General features: G+C 38.7%; 1 protein-coding gene across 1 annotated transcript in view; it reads right to left on the reverse strand.

The window, feature by feature from the left end:
• Positions 1-21978, reverse strand: part of LRP1B (LDL receptor related protein 1B) — a 1292938-nt gene that overhangs the window by 530543 nt on the left and 740417 nt on the right. Inside the window, exons 15-17 of the mRNA XM_074967293.1 lie at positions 13837-13959; positions 11485-11625; positions 2375-2500 (exon numbers count right to left, since the gene is read on the reverse strand). Coding sequence (XP_074823394.1) covers positions 2375-2500; positions 11485-11625; positions 13837-13959 — 390 coding nt within the window. The remainder of the gene's footprint in view (positions 1-2374; positions 2501-11484; positions 11626-13836; positions 13960-21978) is intronic.

Genomic DNA, 21978 nt, shown 5'->3' on the forward strand with positions numbered 1-21978 from the left:
AAAGTCTTACTAGCAGGAGGTTAATTTCCCAGGGGTCAGGGGTATTGTTCAGAGGCTCTTGTGGCTTCCCACCTCCAAAAGGGAGGGGGGATTTGGATCACTTCTCCCAGAGTGGTCTTACCTGCACAGCAGTCACTTTGCCCACAGGCTTCAACTTCACTTCTTCGTGCAGATTGTAGCACCTTCCCCTGGCCTGCCAGTGCCCTTTCAAACTGTCTCTTCACCTAGCGCCCTGCATGTGCTGAAGGGGGTACGCCTCCTTAGCCCAGTATTGCTCCTGGGTTTGCTCTAGGTTATTGGGTGTGTAAACTCCATCACAGTTTCCACAACAGCTGCAGCTGAACAGCTATAGGGGAACTCAGCACACTGCAACAAGTTCTTGCTGGAGCGACACTGCATGTTGGAGGAGGGTAGGAAAAGAGAACTAATTTGAGCTGCACAAAAGGACAGTCATCCTTAGTATACAGGATGAATTCAGCCTCCACAAATTCAGGGTTGCACCTCCCTCTACAATCCCTGGATCTGCAGAATTGGGACACCTTGTCCCTTTTACACTCAACGGCCCCTCAGATCCTTCCTCTACAACTAGGTGAGCTTTGCAACATTTGCATGGCCACTGCAGTGAAGAGGCAATCTAGCCATGAACAGATTATCAAAGTACTGGACATAGTAATTAGAAAGTATATTTTATTTTCATATTACTGTCTATAAACCTTGAACAACAACTGCACTGATACAGCTAATCAATAACGTACAAATATCAGACAAGCAAAGACTGTATAACATTACACGTTGTAACTTTAAAACTTTTTTTTTAAATATACTTTAGTTTTAGGAGGCCTCTTGGTATATTTACTGACATGAAACTTTGTAAAAGGTTTCACAAAGGAATTTATCTATTTCAAATGGAAACAACTCACCACCTATATGACTCTAACTATGTAATCAGCCCTTAAATTTTCATTACCGGTAACATACATAAATTATGTACTAGTTACCAGTCAGGCAGGATCAAGTCCATCATTCCTATATAAACTACAGTTAACCCTCTATTTTTGCTCACAAAATATAGTTGTTTGTGTCATTGCCAATAGGTGAAGTGGACTGCAGAGAGAAGAACAAATAAGAATCTCATCCCACAAAGCCTGTTGAAATAAATAACCCTTACCCAACAGACCCTTGTATTCACATAAACAGAGCAAGACTTTTACAGGATCTGGCCTAAACTGCACTTGGGTATGAACAATAAAAAGCAATTAAAATGCATATTTCTCTGTACTATGGGGTGAAGACTCTAGTTCTCTAATTCCCATCCTTTTTACCTAGATTATTAGAATGCACATTACGATTTGCGTGACAGGCTTCCTTTAGAGTTTCAACTGAAACTGCTCTCTAAAATGTGCCAATTTGCACTCCCCAACTTAAAATCAATTAATGTATTAGAAACCCCACTAGATAAAAGCCATTGATTTCTTACTTTGCTGCTATAAGTGAGCATTTTTTCCTCTTGTTCTTTGAAACAGCCAACATACAAAATCAGAAAATAAATGAAATATAGTGTAGTGAAACAGATTTTTAAACAAAATATGAAAGGAAGGATGTTTTTGTAAAGCATCCACACAGTTTGGTTTTAGGACATTTTAAGTCAGATAATATGGATTCAGGGAACATCACTATGTGTGTATACATGCTGCCAATCTCTTTCTTTCACTCAGTACTTAAATAGAATAATAAGTTTACTGCCTATTTTTCAACATTTATCAGACTACTAATGACCTCTCTAGAATGGTCTACTGATCTGTACTAAAGACTGTATGTTTCTGTGCAAGAATGGACTGGTTTAGGACTCCTAGATTTATTGTAATGAGACAGATTATATGGAAATATAAATAGATGAGGTCAAATGGGAATTCCATATAAAACCCCATACATAAATAATATAACAAATACTAAACTATTTGCAGATGAGTTCAGGGGAAACTGAGTAAAATTATATTTGTCAAGGTAAAAAGCAACAAGAACAAAGCGCTTACTTGTCAGATGACTTACATCACAGTATAATAACAAACTACATTCCAACTGCCAAGAATGATTTAGCAGGGGCAAGTTTGCGTCCTAGTAGTGCATTGACAGTCAACCCATATGGGTAGATTAAGTGCCAAATTACTTTGGAGAGCAGAGTCAAGCACAGGGATTAAGTAAAATATAATTTATATTCTAGCCCTAGTGGCATCAAAATCTGAATTCATTTAAAACTGCAATAATCAGATGATCAGCAGTAGGCTGGTTCAGCTCTGTTCAGAGTACAGGCATGAATTTTTATTGAAGTGGAATTTAGATAAAAGTTATTTACACATCCAAGTAACGTTTTTACCTGCACAGGTTTCATTTGATTCATCTTCATTATTGCCACAATCATTAGCTCCATCGCAAAGCCACCTCTTGGGGATGCAGCGGTTATTCTGGCACTTAAACTGATCATCAGGACAGCTATGATTGACTAGGAAAAAAATATTACTTTCTCCTAAGCATACCATCAGAAAGAAACTGCTGAAAACATGATTATATTAAGTTTCACTCATTGAAGAACTAGAGATACAATTAATATGATTACCCCATAATTTATAATCTTCATAGCTCGGAACTGTATTGCAAACAGGTAAAGTTGAGTCCCAGTTAAACAGTTGCTGAAGTATTTCAGATATAATAATACAAAATCTGGACACTCTATTGAAATAAAAGGAGTTATACAAGTGTAAACAGGTATCAGTGAGAGAAGAATAAGGTCCATAAGATTGTATAGTCTTTATAGGAATGGATGGCTAAAGATTGTAGGTAAATACCCAGCTCCACTGAAGTCAATGATACAATTCCTAGTGACTTCAGCGGGGCCGGATTTCACCTTGCATTTTTCATAAACATTATGAATAAGAGCCTTAACTAGCATAACTCAGTATAACTCCATTGTAGCTATGACAATTTTCATCAGCTGAGGATCTGACTACCCAACTATAATGATATGTTAGCATTTTCATTAAAGGTTAAAGTGCTTTGAGATCCTCAAATGAAAACTACAATCTAAATTCAAAGAATTACTATTATGAACTCATATTTTCAGAATTTTTTACTAAACTAATATGATAAGCCAACATTTAACTTCTCAAATTTTGAGTATTCATTCATATTTTAGTGTTCTAACAAAGTAAAAAAGATAGTTGCAATTCTATGACTCAGAATGTTAATTTGTCTGATATGCCATGACGTAGCCTAATCAATTCTGGCACATTATTAGAAAAAAGAATTAAGCTGTAAAGATAATAAACCTTATACATTGTTTATTGTGCATATTTTCCCAATATTTAATATGGAATTTATTATATAATTATTTGAGACAATGCATTCACACTAATTATCTGAGCATATATATATGCTTATCATAGTGCAATGCTTATCAACCAACAATAAAACATTTTTAAGGACATTCATAACACAAACAACAACAATAAAGAAAACATTAACAATGTCAGACAAACCTACCAAAGCAACAAATTTCACAGTTAAGGATTAATCCTCCAGTAGCTAGACACAGCAGGGTGCCATCTTAAATGTTAACCTAATATGTTCATTGCATGTAAGAACAGGGGGCTAAGTCTTTAACTGAATTTTCATGCTTTTTTTGTATTTATCTCACATCTTTAAAATTCTCTTGAAGTCATGTTTGTGCATATTATTCCCAGTTAAGTGAGAAAATGAATAACACTAATAAAAAAGTATATTTAAGCAAAACAAATATTGCTGCATTTTACTGTTTGGTGCCTGATACTGCACTTGAAGCCAATAAGAGTTTTGTGTCAGTAGGGAGTGCATAAGTATGTCCTTTGACTTTCGTAGGCTCTGGATCAGGCCTAAGGGGGAACTTCCTTTTCTAGTTCTCTCTAAAATACAACTGAAAATTTCTATTCACCAAGCCCTGTTGATGTCAACATTCTGTGTGCAGAGAGGCTGCAGGATCAGGCCGTTTCTCCATATGCACTTCATCAAATAAGGATTCATCTAAAATTTGCAACAACAACAACAAAAAAAATACTACCAAAGGTCTTTATCCAAAGCCTATTGAAACTAATGGGAAAATTCCCATTCACTTCAGTGTGCTCTGAATCGGCCTAAACTAAGATGGGAGGCTTTGGTATATAAATAAGTTTTTAACATTTTTTATAACTCAGCATTAGCAAACATAAAATAATTTTAAAAAGCCATATTCTTAAAGCCATTAAAATCATGGTTTAGTTTTAGACTATCTGAAGGAATGAATAGGGTACAATAATTCACTAAAGTGAAGCCATCCAAGGACCTACACTGTAAAAGGTAATACAAAGTGGCCATCATATGGACCTGTTACTTATAATCAAACAGGCAGTTCAATTTTGTACAAATAACCCTTGAGATAGCAGATCCTGAAAGAACTATAGATAAGGAATGGCAGTAATCTAGTCTACCAGATACTGTAAGCGGTGGGGAAAAGCAGTTTTGCAATGCTTTTGAAATGATAAAAAGTAACCTTTGTTGGATTGCAAATATAGGGAAACGTAAAACTGTGGTTCCTACTAAGTATGAAATTAGTTAAGATCTAAAAGTCATCAGAGCCAATGTCATTGCTTCTACGTGATTCCGAGAACTAACAAATCAACCCTCAGTTTTTCCTGAATCTAACTGCAACTACAGACACTGTAACCAAGCTGTAACATTAGTAAAAGCAAGGAATCAGCTAAAAATTACTTATTTAAACCACTTAAAATACTTTCATGATTTATTATAAATAGACGAATATATTTATAAATAGATGACAGTTATAGTTTTCTTTGGTTAAAAAAAAACGAAACTGACTACTGAAACTGAAAGTTTGGGAAGTTGATATTTTATTTCTGATTTAAATTACATAAAATATTTTATGTAATAGCAGATTTATCATAGAACTGTTCTTAAAAAGCAGAGGTGAGGTACACTGCATTACAGGTGCAACCACCACCGGGGAGAAGTAATAGATCCCATACTACATGAGAGTTATGTGAGGGGATACCTCAGACATCTTTTTCTTTAAAAAGTAAAGGACCAGATCCTCAGCTGGTGTAAATCAATGTAGTTCCATTCAAATAATTGGAGCTATGCCAATTTTCACAGGCTGAAGACTTGGCCCAAAATGTAAGTTCTGGTCTAAAATTCAGTCCCTTGCTCCTCAGACTGGCAAGGACCAAGGAACAGATTTTTGAAGAGTTTTAGGTCCCTCAAAAAAAGCAGCTAAACATCTAGTGGGATTGTCAAAAGCACCTAAGCAGGTTAAGTGTCTAACTCCCATTGAAATCAATGGAACTCAGGAGTCTATCCTGCTTACGCACTTCTGTAAATCCCAAAGGGACCATTTGGACCTTTGACCTCTTCTTCTCAGGGCTCTCTTTGATCAACTGAACAGTAGCAAAAAATACTTCAGTGGAAGCTGTTTCCATCCCTCCTGCCTGGAGACACATTTGCCATAGTTAGAACATTTTATGGAATGGGTAAGTAGAAAGGAGATCCTAGCGAGCGCTTGGGAGAATAATTATGCTAAATAATATTTTACACACTGTCATGTATAGCTTTTAAAACAAAAAATGGTCTTTGTAATCAATACTTATGGTTAAGAATATTATGAATGATTTCAAAATCTGAATTCAACTTCAATGGCATGAGGGCTTTTAGTTTTGTTGTTTATGTTTTTAGAATTTCTTTAAAGTGCTGGTGGAACTTGTTGCATCAAGATTATCGTTAAATCCACTCTTTTTACTCATGTGAGCAGTAAGAAAGCAAACTGTAATGACACTTGGTTCTTATATAGCTCTTATCATCCCTAGATCTTAAGTAGGCAGGATTTGGCTCCTGCTCACGTATGAGCAAATATATTTACTTATTGTGTATCACATAAAAACACAAGACATGGAAACACCCATTAGAGTGAGACAAGGAGGAGGGAAGCTGAATGAAGTCACGTTATGAGAAGTGAATGTGGGATTTCATGTATATTTCCGTTTACAAGCATTGTCCTGCTATGGATAAGAATAGTTTTGTGTTAATTGCTATCTTTCATAACTTAACAATTAGAATAAAAAAAAGATATATTCTAGACTATAGTTCCCCTTGTGGAGTGCCCAGCAGTTTATTCTTTCATGGAGAGGGAGCTTCCTCCCGCTTTTCAAAGTACAGGCAGGGGAGTCTGTGGATCTCAGCGGGTATGGTTATCCATATGGGTGTACACACTCACTACATTACATCTTCCTGGCACCCTATTCCTCTCCCTCTCAATATGGCTCAGGAGCAAAACTGATGATGTGGAATGTGGTATGGAAATGCTTGGGGGATTGTGTTCCATACTTTAAATGGCAATACAATCTCCTATGGGCACCCATCCAACAACCCCAATTCTTCCAGGATTTACCAGGGAGTAAACTAACAAGGAGTAAACCAACAGCTCTCCTAGCCCACAGACACTGCAGTTGCCTGGCCTGCCTGCTAGTGGTAGTTTATGCAAATTATCTTTGTTAATAGTCAAATTTAATAATAGAATGAGGCACAAGTAGAGAGCACAGGTAATCATAAGTAGTTCTTGCCTTCCTCTCCAACATGTAGAAAGCATAAAAGCAGAACAAGAACTTGTCAAACTGCCAGACAATGGAATGCGGGAAATCAGAACCGAAGGGAACATCTCTCCTCCCAAAACTACTGATGACCATCCAAGCAAACACTGAGTGACTGGAACACCATAGGTGACTGGAGGGAATACCAGGCAGAGCTAGATGACCCAGTGAGCAGCTGCTCTACAAGTTACCGATCCCCTAACAAGGCTACAGAATATCCTGTTGAAATTCCAGCAAGTACTGATGGTGCTAGGTTCAGCATTAATGGCTCTTCTGTAGTTTTCACATTCCCAGCAAATTATTTATCACTATGGGGGAAGGAGCCAATGGTAGCATGGTCATGTTAAGGCCATACTGCTAAAGGGCAGTAAGGTACCTGTAAGCTAAATAAAGTGACAAATCTGAATTGTCCAAGATTCAGTGTATAGGGAACTGGCTCCCCATCGATCATTGGGATCTCCATGGTAGCAGTGGTCTGCAAATCCATGTCAAGCCCCAGAAGGAGTGAATTCTAACATTTTCTAGTTTCCAAATCATAGAAATATCCCCCCCCCCCGTTTTATAAAGTTTTGTACAGGTGAGAACCCAAAATGTCAAGTGCGCTATTTAGAAGCCAACATTTCTAAGTATAAAACTCCCATTAAATCTGATTGTTTATTAATATAGAGTTTGTTTTTCATTTAATTTCTGCAATTACATGAAACATGTTTAAAAGAGGAGCAACTAAGGGCCTGATCCTGCAGTCCCTGATTAGGTTACGTTGCCCTGGATTTGAGGAGCATGTATACCCCAGAATTTGATCAGACTAATTGCAAACATATGATGTGCATTCAGCCATCCTGAAGTAATGAAACAGAACACCACATAGCTAAGGGTTAATTTGGAGACAGGCTTTCAGAAGCAAGGTTAAAACTAGCTACAGTTTCTGCTAATCAGAATGGGAGGAGGGGACAAACAAGTAAACAACTGAGACTGAAATACCTTGGTGGTTGGAAAACCTTGACTCTAGATGCCCCTGATGTTAAAAGTTTATTGAAAGTTAGAAAAGTGATGATACAGTAGGGTCATTATGACCTATGTTTTTTGTAGAAGTTAGCTATAAAAGATTAGCTAATAGAGTGTACTTTGGAGCAGACCTCTAAAGCCACCTTGAGAGATGTTTTCCTGACCTCTTTATCCCCAGTGGGTAAGCAACTGGCCACTGTGAATCTGCTGTTAATTACTCAAAGCCATTCCAGATGTTAGGTAAATATCTGGGATGTTCTAAACCTATTTGCTTATGTTTGTGTGTGCTTAAATCTAATAAAAACTGCAGTTTTAGACAAGAGCATGCTAACTTGCATTACTCCTTGATCAGATGGAAGTGCTGAGTTCCTGTTTATTTATTCCTTATACCACCTGGAGTGAAATAGTTAAGTTGCCCCTGTTGGGGGTTCTGAAAACCCCGGGAAACAATTAGACTCCCACTGAGTTGGAATTTTGGCTGTACAATACATACAGGAGTGTGTCTTCACTTTTTTATTAGCAAAACTATTATAGCAGAAGATAAAAAACAAAAATAGTGACGGGGGAAAAATCAAAGAGAACGAAGATATAAAGGTAACTTTGAAACCAGAACTCTCCCGAAGGAGCCAAGTGCACAGCCAAGATACCGTACCACAATGGGCAGGGGTGAATGTGAGCAGAATGATAATGCTTCTGAACCCTTACATGTTGATTCTAACATACACATATGCACTTGTAGTCTTTTTTTACTTGCATTTAGAGATAACGGTGCAAATGAGGACAATTGGTAGGTCTACTTAAAAGTAACCATTTATGGCACTACGGTGTTTCCACTTTATCACCAAATTTACTTTTCTTAAAATATATCTCAGTGAGGTTTTAAATATTACCATAGCAAAGCTGCAGGGCTTTTTAAGTGTTCAAGGCTATATTCCCTGCTTGTGTAAATGAGCAGAGCTCCACTGACTTCATGTTAACAACAAGATCTGAGGTAGCATGACAAAGGCAGAGAGGCATGCTAAGCACCAACTTGAACCCTTCTTTAACAAGTGTCAGTCTCTCTTCCCTGTAGTTTCTCTCTGTCACCCATCCATTCATTATGATGGGAGTTTTATTTTGAAGATAAACATGTCTGAAAACACGCAGCATTTAGAATTACAAAAATCATTGCAGGTATACCTTTAACTGCTTAGCAACCTTTCTAAACAAGCTTTCATTGACATGAATTCAAAGTGCATACATGTGTGCGACCCTACCAGATCATTCTGATGAAATTTTAGAAGCACACTGTAGGGAAGGTTTCATTAGTGACTTTAGCAATAAAGTGTTCAAAATCTGATAATTCTTATTCAGCAATTTAGCGTATAAGTGTGACTAGAGACCAAATTGCTGATCTCCTCCGGCTGATAAAATTAAAATTTGAAAAGCACTAAACAATTTTTTTTAAAATTGTCTGACTCTAATATAACAAACAAAACCCATTTAAAATTATTTTAGAAATGCAAATTCACTTTTATTTATACAAATTAAATCAAGAGTTTCCCTCCATATCACCCAATTTCAGCAAATTCAGACTAAGTCAAAACCATGTTAAATTACCTTAGAAACTGCTTCAAGAGGATTACTTTTAACATATTTTTGCTAATAAACTATATAATATGTACAGAGTTGGAAACAAGTTCTGAATTCATTTATAAATGTGTAAATATGAGTAACTCTACAGAGGTAAAAGAATTTTTTCTAGATTAGCATCAATTTAGGTAAGATAAGAAATTGGCATGCTATACCCAAATATTTTACCTCATGGAATTATGAATAGATGTACACTTTACTGCAATTTAAGAGCTCTTTGTCTTAGAATAAGGAAGTCTAAGAAAATCTCAAATTATAGTGAATATACAGCATTGTGTTATAGGCCTCTTCTACAGTACACAGTACAGCTAAAGTAAAGTAGTCTTTAATGATACTGTATGTCAACTGCAGATTTGTTATTTTGGAGGAAGTACTATTTGCAAAGTGAAAGTAAATTAAGGGAAATTTACTGAAGAGAAAATGAGCAACTAGCTACAGTGCTGATACAAAGGTATGTTATTTGTACAAACACACCTGTGTCAGAAAATCCAAGCTACCTGGCTTTGCCAGTATAAATGATGACTGATTGAGCTGTTCTTGACCATTTTTAATGCCTATATATGTGTTTTCCCATGGTAAGAACAAGGAACTGGGACTCAGGATTCATGTGGTAAGATCCTTACTTATACTCTGGCCACTTTATACAAAATAATGGGACCAGAACAGTGTAAAAGGGCCTTAACAGTCCCGTATCCAGCCACAGAAAGATTCCACTGGTGAAAGAACTGTTGAAAACAGCTATAAGTCTGCCTCCCAACGACCCCCGTATAAGCCCTGGCTTGCAGGAAGTGTTGGGGCACAGCTGCAGCACGCAGCATTACAGAAATTCTGGCCAGCATTGATGCCACTGGGGAGGCTGCTGTAATTTAGACAGACTTCCTGAACTGTCTAAATTGCACCCGTCTCAGGAGCAGCCCAGCATCCGGAAGTTTCAAAGGTGGTTTAAAGCCATCTTAGCACTCCTCCCTGTTGGCTGTAAATTAGAGATGTAGCACAGAATCTCACCCGAGATTCTGTTCCGTGCTCTACCCTGACTTACTATGTGGCAAGGAACAATTCACCTATCTGTGCTACAGTTTACTTATTTATTTACTTAAAATTGAAATAATATTTGCCTAGTTCATAGGGGTGTTGCAAAGCTTAATAAGTGTTTCTGAAGCACTCATTTCCTCACATGAAAGGTGCTAACGTAAGGCTGCTGTAGTAATAATTATTTTCATTAACAAACATCCTTGTTCCAACACTTGTTTTACTGTAAGATGTGGGCCAATGTGAAGAAAACCCCACTCTTCTCGCATGTGTTTCAGTTCTCATATGTCCCTTCTACAATATCCTAAGCTGTGAAGCTGTAAAGCAGTGATAGTCAGACCGAGGCTTTTGAACCACAAGTGGTTCTTTAATGTGTCTCCTGCAGCTCTTTGCAGCACAAAATAAAAACACCATGTGATCTAATTTATTAACTACTCAGGATGTTTTTACTATGTTATTAACCAATTTGAATTGATAAAATAATAATACTTAGTCATTTTGCTGTGAGAATGATTTATATAAATAATAGTCAATGAAAAAATGAATTCACACTATTGTGGCTCTTTAGGGTAATGATGATCACTAATTTGGCTACTGAACCACTGAGGTCTGAGTATCACTGCTGTAGAGTATCTTGTTCCAAACCTACGTCTGTTTTCTTGGACCCTCTTCAAGATACCGTTGCCAAAAAGCAGTGGAGTGTTTAAGGAACCTTCTGCACAGTAATTCTGTCTTTAGAGTATTTGAATTGATTCTCCTCCTTTTTTTTCAAGCAGAGATCCAGTGTGTGTCCCTGGCCCACCATCCGGAAGTTTGGAATGGCACCAACAGCAAAGGATACAAAAATGGACACTTTTAGAGCACCAGAATTAATACCACTACAACCACTGGCATAAGCAGACCGCTGAGGAGGTATCTCGTATTACACTATGAAACAAATATGCTCCTGTTTACCACATGTGTGGAATAACTGATGCCATTAAACAGGAAAAGAAAGTGAATTATTTGCATACATTATTTAATAACTGCTGCTTCAGTCCTACTCCCCTCAGACCTCAGTATTTAGCACAAACTCATGGTATCATGTTGACAATTTTAAAAATGAAAACAAAACATGAAATGCAGTTTTAAAATTATTTAGAGAAATACATACAGCAAATTTCTGAATGCTCATCACTGGCATCCAAACAATCATCATCTCCATCACAGCGCCAGCGGTCCTGGATACAGCGCTTGTTGTTACACTGAAATTCTCCAGGTTTGCACAACTGAGGTAACACTTCTCCAGGATTAACTAGAAAAAAATCCAAGTAGTATGTATATGTTTAAGCTTGATATAAAAAATGCAATATTACCTGCATTTAAGCAGAAATGAATTCTTCTTCATAATGTATCTCTAAAGAACATTCAGTTCTTAATAAGCTTTACATATTCACACTAATTCCATCCTACAATAGGATGTGTATCCACATTTATGGTGGATGTACTTGATATATTTTTAATAAACAAGTGCACACTCAGATTACATTATCACTCAAAAACAACTTTTACAAGTTCAGAAGACAAAACAGACATAGAACTCATCATGAAATCAGTGTTCTCATAATGACTTTTAAAACATGCTTATGCAACCTCAAAAGCTAGTAAAAAAAATCATAGATAACAGGACAAATTTGTTCTCAGCGATACAGGTCAGATCATGATAACCTAAGGCCCAATTTTGCGTCCCAAGGCATAGCCCAAGCACTTGGATTGTGTAATGAAGATTTCCTTTGGACAAATGGGGTGTAAAGATACTTGAGTATATTAGAAGTTATCAGGTTCTTGTTAATAACACGGCTGATCTGGACATAGTTATATAAGGACAGGAGAAGCTGATACATAGAAGGGTATTATAGAGGAGGGTGTATCTTCTCTCCTCCCATCTATAGTTGGAAAGGCCTCAAGTGGTTAAAACCCAGTAGCCTGAGTTGATAAACTGTAGGTTTGAGTTTTGTTTCTGGAAATAAAGCAAGCCCTGAGGAAAGTGATGTGAAGTAACCTGCGACTCAGATTTTTCTTTTTCTTTCTCCATCTAATGAGTTAAACACTGGCTTACAGGAGAAAAAAATCCTTTGCAACATTGTTCTTCTCTTCTCCAACCCCTCAGAAGTCTCTGTATAGGGGCTCCATGGGGTTCAACCTATGCAGCTGATTAGGGAGAATTCAACAGACAGGGGCAAAAGAACTGCAGAGGTGACAAAACGATTCACACTTTAACATTACCAATCATCATTAATTTACCCACATTATCCCTCTGCATTTTGGAGCCCCAACAAAGTGGAAGTCCTATGGACAGTGTTTTGTTTGAGACTTCCCTGCAGCATGACTCCAAGAGGAGTTGCCCCTGGTAGAAGTTAATTTGTAGGCAGTAGGTCTCCATTTCAGTAGGTCTCCCTATGTAACCTCTGAATAAGGGAAAATCTGGATTTCACTTCCTTATACAATTATTATGATTTTCTGTACTCCATAGGCCAACTCTCACTCTCATATTGCTCACACAAAATTCACATTGACTTCATTGTGAGTGTGAGTTTTGAATGAGTAATGTGAGTCAGACTAGCTCTTTGTATGCACTGGTACTCATCTGCCTATGTTTTCAAACTTTGCATAATAGTTATGTCCCGAGAATATACAACTACCCTGGATAGTGTTAATAAAAATTAAGCTGTTAATTGAAAATATGAGTAATGCATGAATTAACGAGACATTCTCATTTTGTACAGCTATAGTTAAAGAAGTTCAGGAATGTTCAATATGATGGACAAAATATTTAATATAAGTAAAATTAATCACATGATGTTCTTAGAAAAAAATGGCATATTCTGTAATCGAATATGTTCCAAAATACTAAAGCTAGAAATTTGCAACAGTACCAATATTACATTGGTGAATTAATATTTTTGGAGTAGCAGGTTTAATTTTGTTACAAGCCGATGTTTTTTTCAGCAGTATTTGAAAAAAGACATCCAGAGGATGGTTAAGCTATTCAGAGATTGGTGCATCTTCTATCCCTGGTCTTGTCTTACATATAAAGTGTCAGCTTCAGTTTTTCACAGTTTCAACTTGAGGATTTGCTATGCTTGATTTCTCTTCAAGATATTTACTTCAGTGAATGCCATGAAGCCAGTTAATATGCTTTTATTATGACTTTTATTTTGATGTCCTGTGAAACGTAACAAAAAGTCTTTGCAAGCATCAGAGTACTCTATTATATTAGACACTATGGAATATTTTCAGATGCATTTAACTTCAAATATTGCACATTTAATAGTTTTGTTTCACTCTTCAAGCTTTAACTATCTGTGCTCAATTAGAAAGTTTATTCAATTAATAGTTATTTGCCCAATGTAAAATTGCTGAACAGCAATAAAGCCTCTAGGAGATTTTTTTTTTACTTTTCAGATTTGATTTTTCTCTCCCATAACAGTAATATATACCCAGATATTCTTCAAGAAAATCTTACTCATGCACATTGTACTGTTTTCCTCTAGGAGCTGATGATCAGCACAGGCACAAACTCTGCCTCCGGGAATGGCTAAACAAAGAGTGCTGCAGCCTCCATTATTAACACGACATGCATTGTCACCTGCAATTAAAAAAGAAAAAGTAATCGTAAGACATAATAGCTCAAAAGCCATGTAAAAGAGCATGTAGAAAATTAACTGAGATATGCTTTTATTTACAAGGAGACATGTTATTGTGGTAGTTCTTCTGCTGTTATTGTATAACCTGCAGGTATAGACAACAAAAATTATATCAGTTCACAAATGTCCTCTCTCACTTTTAATAAATATTAGCATTTTTACAGGACACAGACACGTGAGTTCAAAAATTAAAGTGAACTTCATTATTTTTAAATAGACAATAACATCAAATGAAAAAATCTCAACTACACTGGCAGCTAAGACTCAAGTGCAAAAATGCGACTACAATGACAGACTAGGTTGTTATATCCCAGGCCTGAGAGGCTGGAAGTATTACGTGGAGAATAATGAGGAAAATGCATAGTACAAAATCATTTTATCAGCAATAAATATTTAACTCAAATGCACAAATTTTCACAGTGTAGTCTGGCACTCAGACTGACTGACCCAGAGTAGACTAGGATCCTTTTCATCATTCTCAAATCTAAATTTAATTTGGCACACTTACAAAAGCTTAGAAATGAAAGAAAGTGAAAGCTAGACAGGCCAATGAGGCTGTATAAACTCTTTAACATCACTTAACTTCTGAACTCAGAGGCAATCAAGCTTGGATCATATTGTTCCCTCCAACCAGGACTGCCACCATTAAAAAAGCAGTTTCCAGCGATGGCTATGGTTTTCCTGCTATTACTGCATGATCCTGGTTCCAAATATGTAATACTTTATAGTACTGTTTGGCTTTTTATCTAAGCGACCGGTCACTATTTTCATGTGCCAAAATAAATTACACATTTAGTTATATATCAAGAGCTCTGTTCGAAAACTGAAAAACTAAAGAAATAGAAAAATCAATAAATTCATTATGGAGAATAAATAAGAAAAGGAAATTCTGAAATATATCAGGATATACTTTTCAGTGTTGTGAATGGGAGTTAAGCACTCACGTATTCTAATGTGAGTTATGCTCATAATTTGCTACTGCCTATGAATTTTAAATTCTGAAGAACAAATTACTATTATGCCAGAATTTTATGCCTTTGTCATATGAAAAAGTAGAAACTGACAAGTTACTTTCTGTCCTGTCATGAAGTGACATTAAATAGAAAATCATTATAATAATTTCATAAGCTTAGTTAGAATTAGACTGAAACACTTCTAGGTCTTGGTCCTATATTCCTCATGCACTCAGAATAGACACTGAGATGGATGTGAGTGTTTGAGGAATGAAAAAAAAATCGGGTCCCACTTTATTTATTTATTTTAAGGTATGGAGAGCATTAAGACAAGGGGAAATTTTGCCTGAGGGTTTCTATAATCTGCCAATGCTTGCTACATCCCCTCTAACCACCATCTCAACTCTCCAACATACTCTACTACAAGGGTCTGATTCAAAGCCATTGAAGACAGTCTTAAGTACTTTAGTAGGCTTTGAGTCACATCCTAATTACTTAGTCATACATTGCCATTGTCATTTGACTGCTGCTTCTCAAGCAATGCTAGTTTTCAGATGTTGCTGGCAATGCACATGGTTAGGGAGACAATAACCAATGATCCAGGTTTGTACAAATCTTGTAATGGATTTCCAAATCTTCCACTCCTTTTGTCCACTATTAGCAAAATTCCACTAAATAAGGATACATTCGGTGACTGCTAGGAGACTAAATAGTGTTTAACCAGGTGTGAAGTGTTTAACAGTGGTTTTCCAAAAAAATATTTTATCAGATACAGACAATGAAAAAATAATAAAATGCAGAATGTATTTTATTTGTTTATTCTTATTTAGAACAGTATTTGTTTCAATTCAAGTCATTTTAGATTTGGAAAATCATCTCCTCTTTTAATGAAAGCTGGTTAATTGGGAGCAGCCTGTCCACCAAAATATACCATCACTGGATGGTGTTCCACTTATGTGCAGTGAGGATGGCTGAAGCAGACAGGGAAACAAAACAATGTCCACTCCACTCCTTTTCCACAGTTTAATTTTCTCAAGAACGATTATTAATTATTTATCCAAAGTGCAACAGCTTCAATAGGAGCGACTGAGGGAGCCCCAAATTAGAATACCCCATACCCCATTCCAATGTCCAGGGGCATACACAAGGAGGAGCAAGGAGGGGCAAACCCCTCCCCCCCACAAGCACCATGTGACCCTGCAGCCCGGTGAGGGAAGCAGCAGCAGGTGGCTGACTGCCAGATGAGCTCCTCTTCCCCTCACCCCTACAGTTGTAGACTCCTGCTTTTCCTCCCCTGCCGCTGGAGTCCCATGCATTGCCTCTGCCTCCACCCTCTGCCTCATCTCAGTGGGCAGTCTGCAAAGTCGGCTTCCCAGGCCAAAGGTGCTGAGTTTCTAATCTGCGGCGGGGTTCTCCGACCCCTGCTCTGCCCAGGCCCCGCCCCCACTTCACCCCACCCCTTCCCCCAGTGCCCCACCCCGCCCTGTTTCTTCCCACCCCCCTCCACCTAGCGCGCTGCACCCTTGCTCCTTCCCCCAGCACTTCCTGACACTGCAAAACAGCTGATCTGCGGCAGGCGGTAGGCACTGGGAGGGAGGGGGAAGCACTGATCAGTGGGGCCCACCGGTGGGCAGGAGGTACTGTGAGGAGGGAGATGTGTTGATAGGGAGCCTGCTGGTGGGTGCTAAGCAACCACCATTTTTCCAGTGTGTGCTGTGTGCTCCAGCCCCAGAGCACCCATGGAGTCGATACCTATGACCCAGGCTTCCAGGTCCCTGCTCCCAGTCAGGTTGCTGCCTGCTCCCTAGGCTCCCTGCTCAGAGCTGGGCTATTGCCTGGGCTTCCTGTATACCACTCAGAGCTGAGCTGCCCCCAGGGTTCCTGCTCCCAGACGGGCTGCTCCCTGGGCTCCCCGCTCTCCATCAGAAGCTCCACACTGGGTTCCCAGGTGTCCGCTGTGCTCTCCGTTGGAGCAAAGAACCGACAGTTGGGGCAGCTACACTGCTCCTGGTGGGGAGCAGGGATCCAAGGTGGAGGGGCAGACAGGATCCCAGTGGGGAGCTGCAAGCCAGGGGGCAGGTGGGCTTCAGGCAGGGAGCTGAGAGCCTGGTCTTTCAGCCCCTCTTAAGTCAGTGAAAGCTCTCCTGGTGAGGACGTGTACCACATACAGAAGAAGGGTAGTTTGAATGAGAACTTCTGCAGTAATTACTGCAGTGGCTGTAAGTCAGCCTAACATATGTTAGGTCCACTTAAGTTTTTAGTGTAGACATGACCTAACTCTGCAAGAGGGAAGGGGCACAGGACACACTTCTTTTGTCAGCATCTCCCACTGGCTAATTTAGGAGGCTCCCACCTAGCACAATAGCTTTTGCAAATCTCATTCTAAGGTGCTTATTTCTCCCCATGCATTGTATAGGGATCCTAAGCACCTATCTCAGGCTCCGTGAATCCCATTGTAATTCCGGTGCTTTTCCAGGAGACTGTAATACCAAAGTCCCTTTGTGGATTTCTTAGGAGCCTAAGTACCATTTTCAAAAGTGACTTGGTGCCAGATTTTTAAGGTGTTAAGTCACCTAAAGATGTATGGAATTGTCAAAAGTAACTAGTGGGTGGATTTTCAAAAGCACCTAGCCAACTAACTCCCAACTTTTAGGTGCCTAAATACCTTTAAAATCTGCCTGTTAGGCTTCAAAATTTTACCTCTAGGTTTTTTCCCTGCCTGGACAACCCTAACCCATCTTTCCTGGGAACTGATGGGCACTATACCCATTAAGAGAATTTATTTTATGTCTTAACAAGCTTATTTAAGATAGTTGATATCTCGTATATATTAGAATGTAGTGTAGCAGATGCTCTGATATTTGTGCGTATGTCGGGGTAGAGGGCCAGGGATAAGCACAAATAGTGAAAACAAGTAGCAGAAACACACTCTGAAATCTGCATTCAGGAAACCATGCTACATTTTGTCCAAGTTATTGCTCATTAGAGGTTGCAAATGAGTGCTAATTGCAAAGGTGCAGAACTATAGGGAGCTGTTTATGTTCAGAGATGAAGTCAGCATGTAGGAAGAAGATTCTATTGGGCTAGATTCACAAAGGGGACATAAGTGTTACACCGCCTAACTCCTAGGTGCCCTGGGACATCTTGGGACGAAGAGAGAGATTGACTCTATAGCCCTGTGGCTAGGGCATTCACATTGGATGTGGGAGAGTAAGGTTAGCGTTTCTGCTTCAATTAATATTTAGTTATTTATATAAAGTGCAACAGCTTCAACAGAAGAACCCGCAACCCAGAATACCCTGGTGGTTAGGGTACACAGCTAATTTGTAGGAGATCTGGGCTCAAGTCTCTGCTCTAAGGCATGCAAAACAGGGATTCAAACCTGGCTCCCCTATGTTCCAGGGGCATGCTCTACCCACTGGGCTTCTGCACATTTTTGGACGCACAAATGCCAGGCAGCCCAAAATTCCTGATTGTTTACCCCAGCTGTCTTTTGTTCAAGTTAGGTGTGCCCTGAGCATGCCTTCTGGATCTGGCCCCAGAGACAAGATAGATGAGGAACACCTACCTTGAAGAGCCCAGCAGGGCTTAAGCATGTGTGAGAGCTCCAAGCACCTCATTAGCAACATGGCGGCATCAGGACTTAGGCAACTTTGCACATGCCCACTGATGGAAATTTAGGGACCTCTGGAGATTTAAATGCCTACAGGGTTAGCTGAGTGTGTGTGTGTGTGTGGGGGGGGGTTATGAATGTCACTTTGTTTTGTCGACCTAAAGATTATTGGACTTCAGCACCCAGAGCAAGATTCACTAAAGGATTTAGGTGTCTGACACTTTAGGTGCCTAAATCCCAGAATCAGGCCCCAGTAGGATTCAGAAAACATGAAATTCAGAAAACCATCACTCAGCTGCATCCTATGAGCACCTAAACTCACTCAGTGCCTGAATTTTTGCAATAAAAGCTAAGATCCCTGGAGGCATCTATAGGTACACAAAACAAGTAAGAGGACAATTTTTTCTGTTTAAATGTGCTAATTTTTATGTAGCTAGCAGAGTAGGCATTCCTATCTAGTACTGGCCATCACTGTGGCACCCTTTATTTGCTATCTGGAAAGTTATGAAAGAATGGTTTATCATTTCTGATGGGATTACAGTATAACTCACCCACTGGTATTCAGAACTATTGTACTACCTATATGTGTCATGCTTACTGTGCATTTAAGCAGGAGATACACAACAAGAATAAATAGCCATTTGTCTGTGTCTTAGTCTATTTAAGCAGTGCAAGGGGTGACATAATGAATGGGTAGCACACTATTTCATATATACATTCATCTTAAAGAAATTAATCATATTAGATCAGAAAAAAAGAATGCTATAAAAAGCATGTAAGTATACAGAATAAGACTATAGTCCCACTGAGGTTTATATAGTTGTTAAAGATGTTGGATAAAATATTTTAGTCAATAAATATGTATGTATTGCATGCAAACTTCTGTTTATACTCTGAAAGAACATTACATGAAACAAAAACAAAAACAAACAAAGCTGTTAAACAAGTTCTAAAATGTCAACTGCTGAAATATCTGTATGAAATATTCCACAAGGAGTAATTATTCAAGTCTGATTATACACTGCATCAAATTTATGTCCCTCAACTGTTTCTTTAAGAGCAGGAACATCAAGATTATGATGCTCAACAGATGGCTAAGGCAGTGGTGCTATAAGGAGGGCTTTGGAATGTACGGCCACTGGGAAGCATTCATGGACAGAGGACTGTTCTCTGGGGATGGCCTTCACCTGACTAAGGAGGGAAACAGACTTGTAGGATGGAGAATGGCACAACTGATCAAGAGAGCTTTAAACTAGGAATCTGGGGGAGATGTTTGGGAGATGTCCAGGTAATCTCCGCGCTGGACTGAGAGGGAAGAAAGCGAAGTAAGAAAGGATACAGCCGTGGGTAGGAGAATGGACATAAGGAGGAAGGGTAGTGTACATACCAGGCTAATAGGTGATACTGGCAGTAGAATGTCTGTGCCTAATCAGGTAAAGAATGTGAGTGAGGCCAAACAGCAAAAATTAAGCTGTTTGTTCACTAATGTGAGGAGCCTAGGTAACAAAATGGAGGAACTAGAGCTACTGGTGCAAGAAGTGAAACCAGATATTATAGGGATAACAGAAACATGGTGGAATAGTAATCATGACTGGACTACAGGTATTGAAGGGTATGTGCTGTTTAGAAAAGACAGAAATAAAGGCAAAGGTGGTGGAGTAGCATTGTATAGCAATGATGAGGTAGACTGTAAAGAAATAAGAAGTGATGGAATGGATAAGACAGAGTCTGTCTGGGCAAAAATCACATTGGGGAAGAAAACTACTAGAGCCTCCCCTGGGATAGTGCTTGGGGTGTGCTATAGACTGCTGGGATCTGATCTGGATATGGATAGAGACCTCTTTAATGTTTTTAATGAAGAAAATACTAATGGGAATTGTGTGATCATGGGAGACTAACTTCCCAGATATAGACTGGAGGACAAGTGCCAGTAATAATAATAGAGCTCAGATTTTCCTGGATGCGATAGCTGATGGATTCCTTCACCAAGTAGTTGCTGAACCAACAAGAGGGGATGCCATTTTAGATTTGTTTTTGGTGAGTAGTGAGGACCTCATAGAAGAAATGGTTGTAGGGGACATCCTTGGTTCGAGTGATCATGAGCTAATTCAGTTCAAACTCAATGGGAGGATAAACAAAAAAAATCTGTGACTAGGATGTTTGATTCCAAAAGGGCTAACTAAAAAAAAATTAAGGAAATTAGTTAGGGAAGTGGATTGGACTGAAGAACTTGTGGATCTAAAGGATCTTGTGGAGGAGGCCTGGAATTACTTCAAGTCAAAGTTGAAGAAACTATCAGAAGCCTGCATCCCAAGAAAGGAGAAAAAATTCATAGGCAGATGTTGTAGACCAAGCTGGATGAGCAAACTCCTTAGAGAGGTGATTAAGAAAAAGCAGAAAGCCTACAAGGAATGGAAGACGGGAGGGATTAGCAAGGAAAGCTACTTTATTGAGGTCAGAACACGTAGGGATAAAGTGAGAAAGGCCAAAAGCCATGTAGAGTTGGACCTTGCAAAGGGAATTAAAACCAATAGTTAAAGGTTCTATAGCCATATAAATAAGAAGAAAACAATGAAAGAAGAAATGGGACTGCTAAACACTGAGGATGGAGTGGAGGTTAAGGATAATCTAGGCATGGCCCAATATCTAAACAAATACTTTGCCTCAGTCTTTAATGAGGCTAATGAGGAGCTTAGGGATAATGGTAGGATGACAAATGGGAAAGAGGATATGGAGGTAGATATTACCACATCCGAGGTAGAAGCCAAACTCAAACAGCTTAATGGGACTAAATCGGGGGGCCCAGATAATCTTCATCCAAGAATATTAAAGGAGCTGGCACATGAAATGGCAAGCCCATTAGCAAAAAATTTTAATGAATCTGTAAACTCAGGGGTTGTACCGTATGGCTGGAGAATTGCCAACATGGTTCCTATTTTTAAGAAAGGAAAAAAAAAGTGATCCGGGTAACTACAGGCCTGTTAGTTTGACATCTGGAGTATGCAAGGTCTTGGAAAAAAAATTGAAGGAGAAAGTAGTTAAGGACATTGAGGTCAATGGTAATTGGGACAAAATACAACATGGTTTTACAAAGGGTAGATCGTGCCAAACCACCTTCTTTGAGAACGTAACAGATTTTTTTAGACAAAGGAAACACAGTGGATCTAATTTACCTCAATTTCAGAAAGGCATTTGATATGGTTCCACATGGAGAATTATTAGCTAAATTGGAAAAGATGGGGATCAATATGAAAACTGAAAATATCTCCCCTCCTCCATTCTTTATGATTGCTCTCTATAAATATATCAGAGGGATAAATACCATGAAGGGAGAAGAATTATTTAAGCTCAGTACCAATGTGGACACAAGAACAAATGGATATAAAGTTGCCACC

The sequence above is a fragment of the Natator depressus genome, chromosome 11 (assembly GCF_965152275.1).
Source record: "Natator depressus isolate rNatDep1 chromosome 11, rNatDep2.hap1, whole genome shotgun sequence".
NCBI lineage: Eukaryota > Metazoa > Chordata > Testudines > Cheloniidae > Natator > Natator depressus.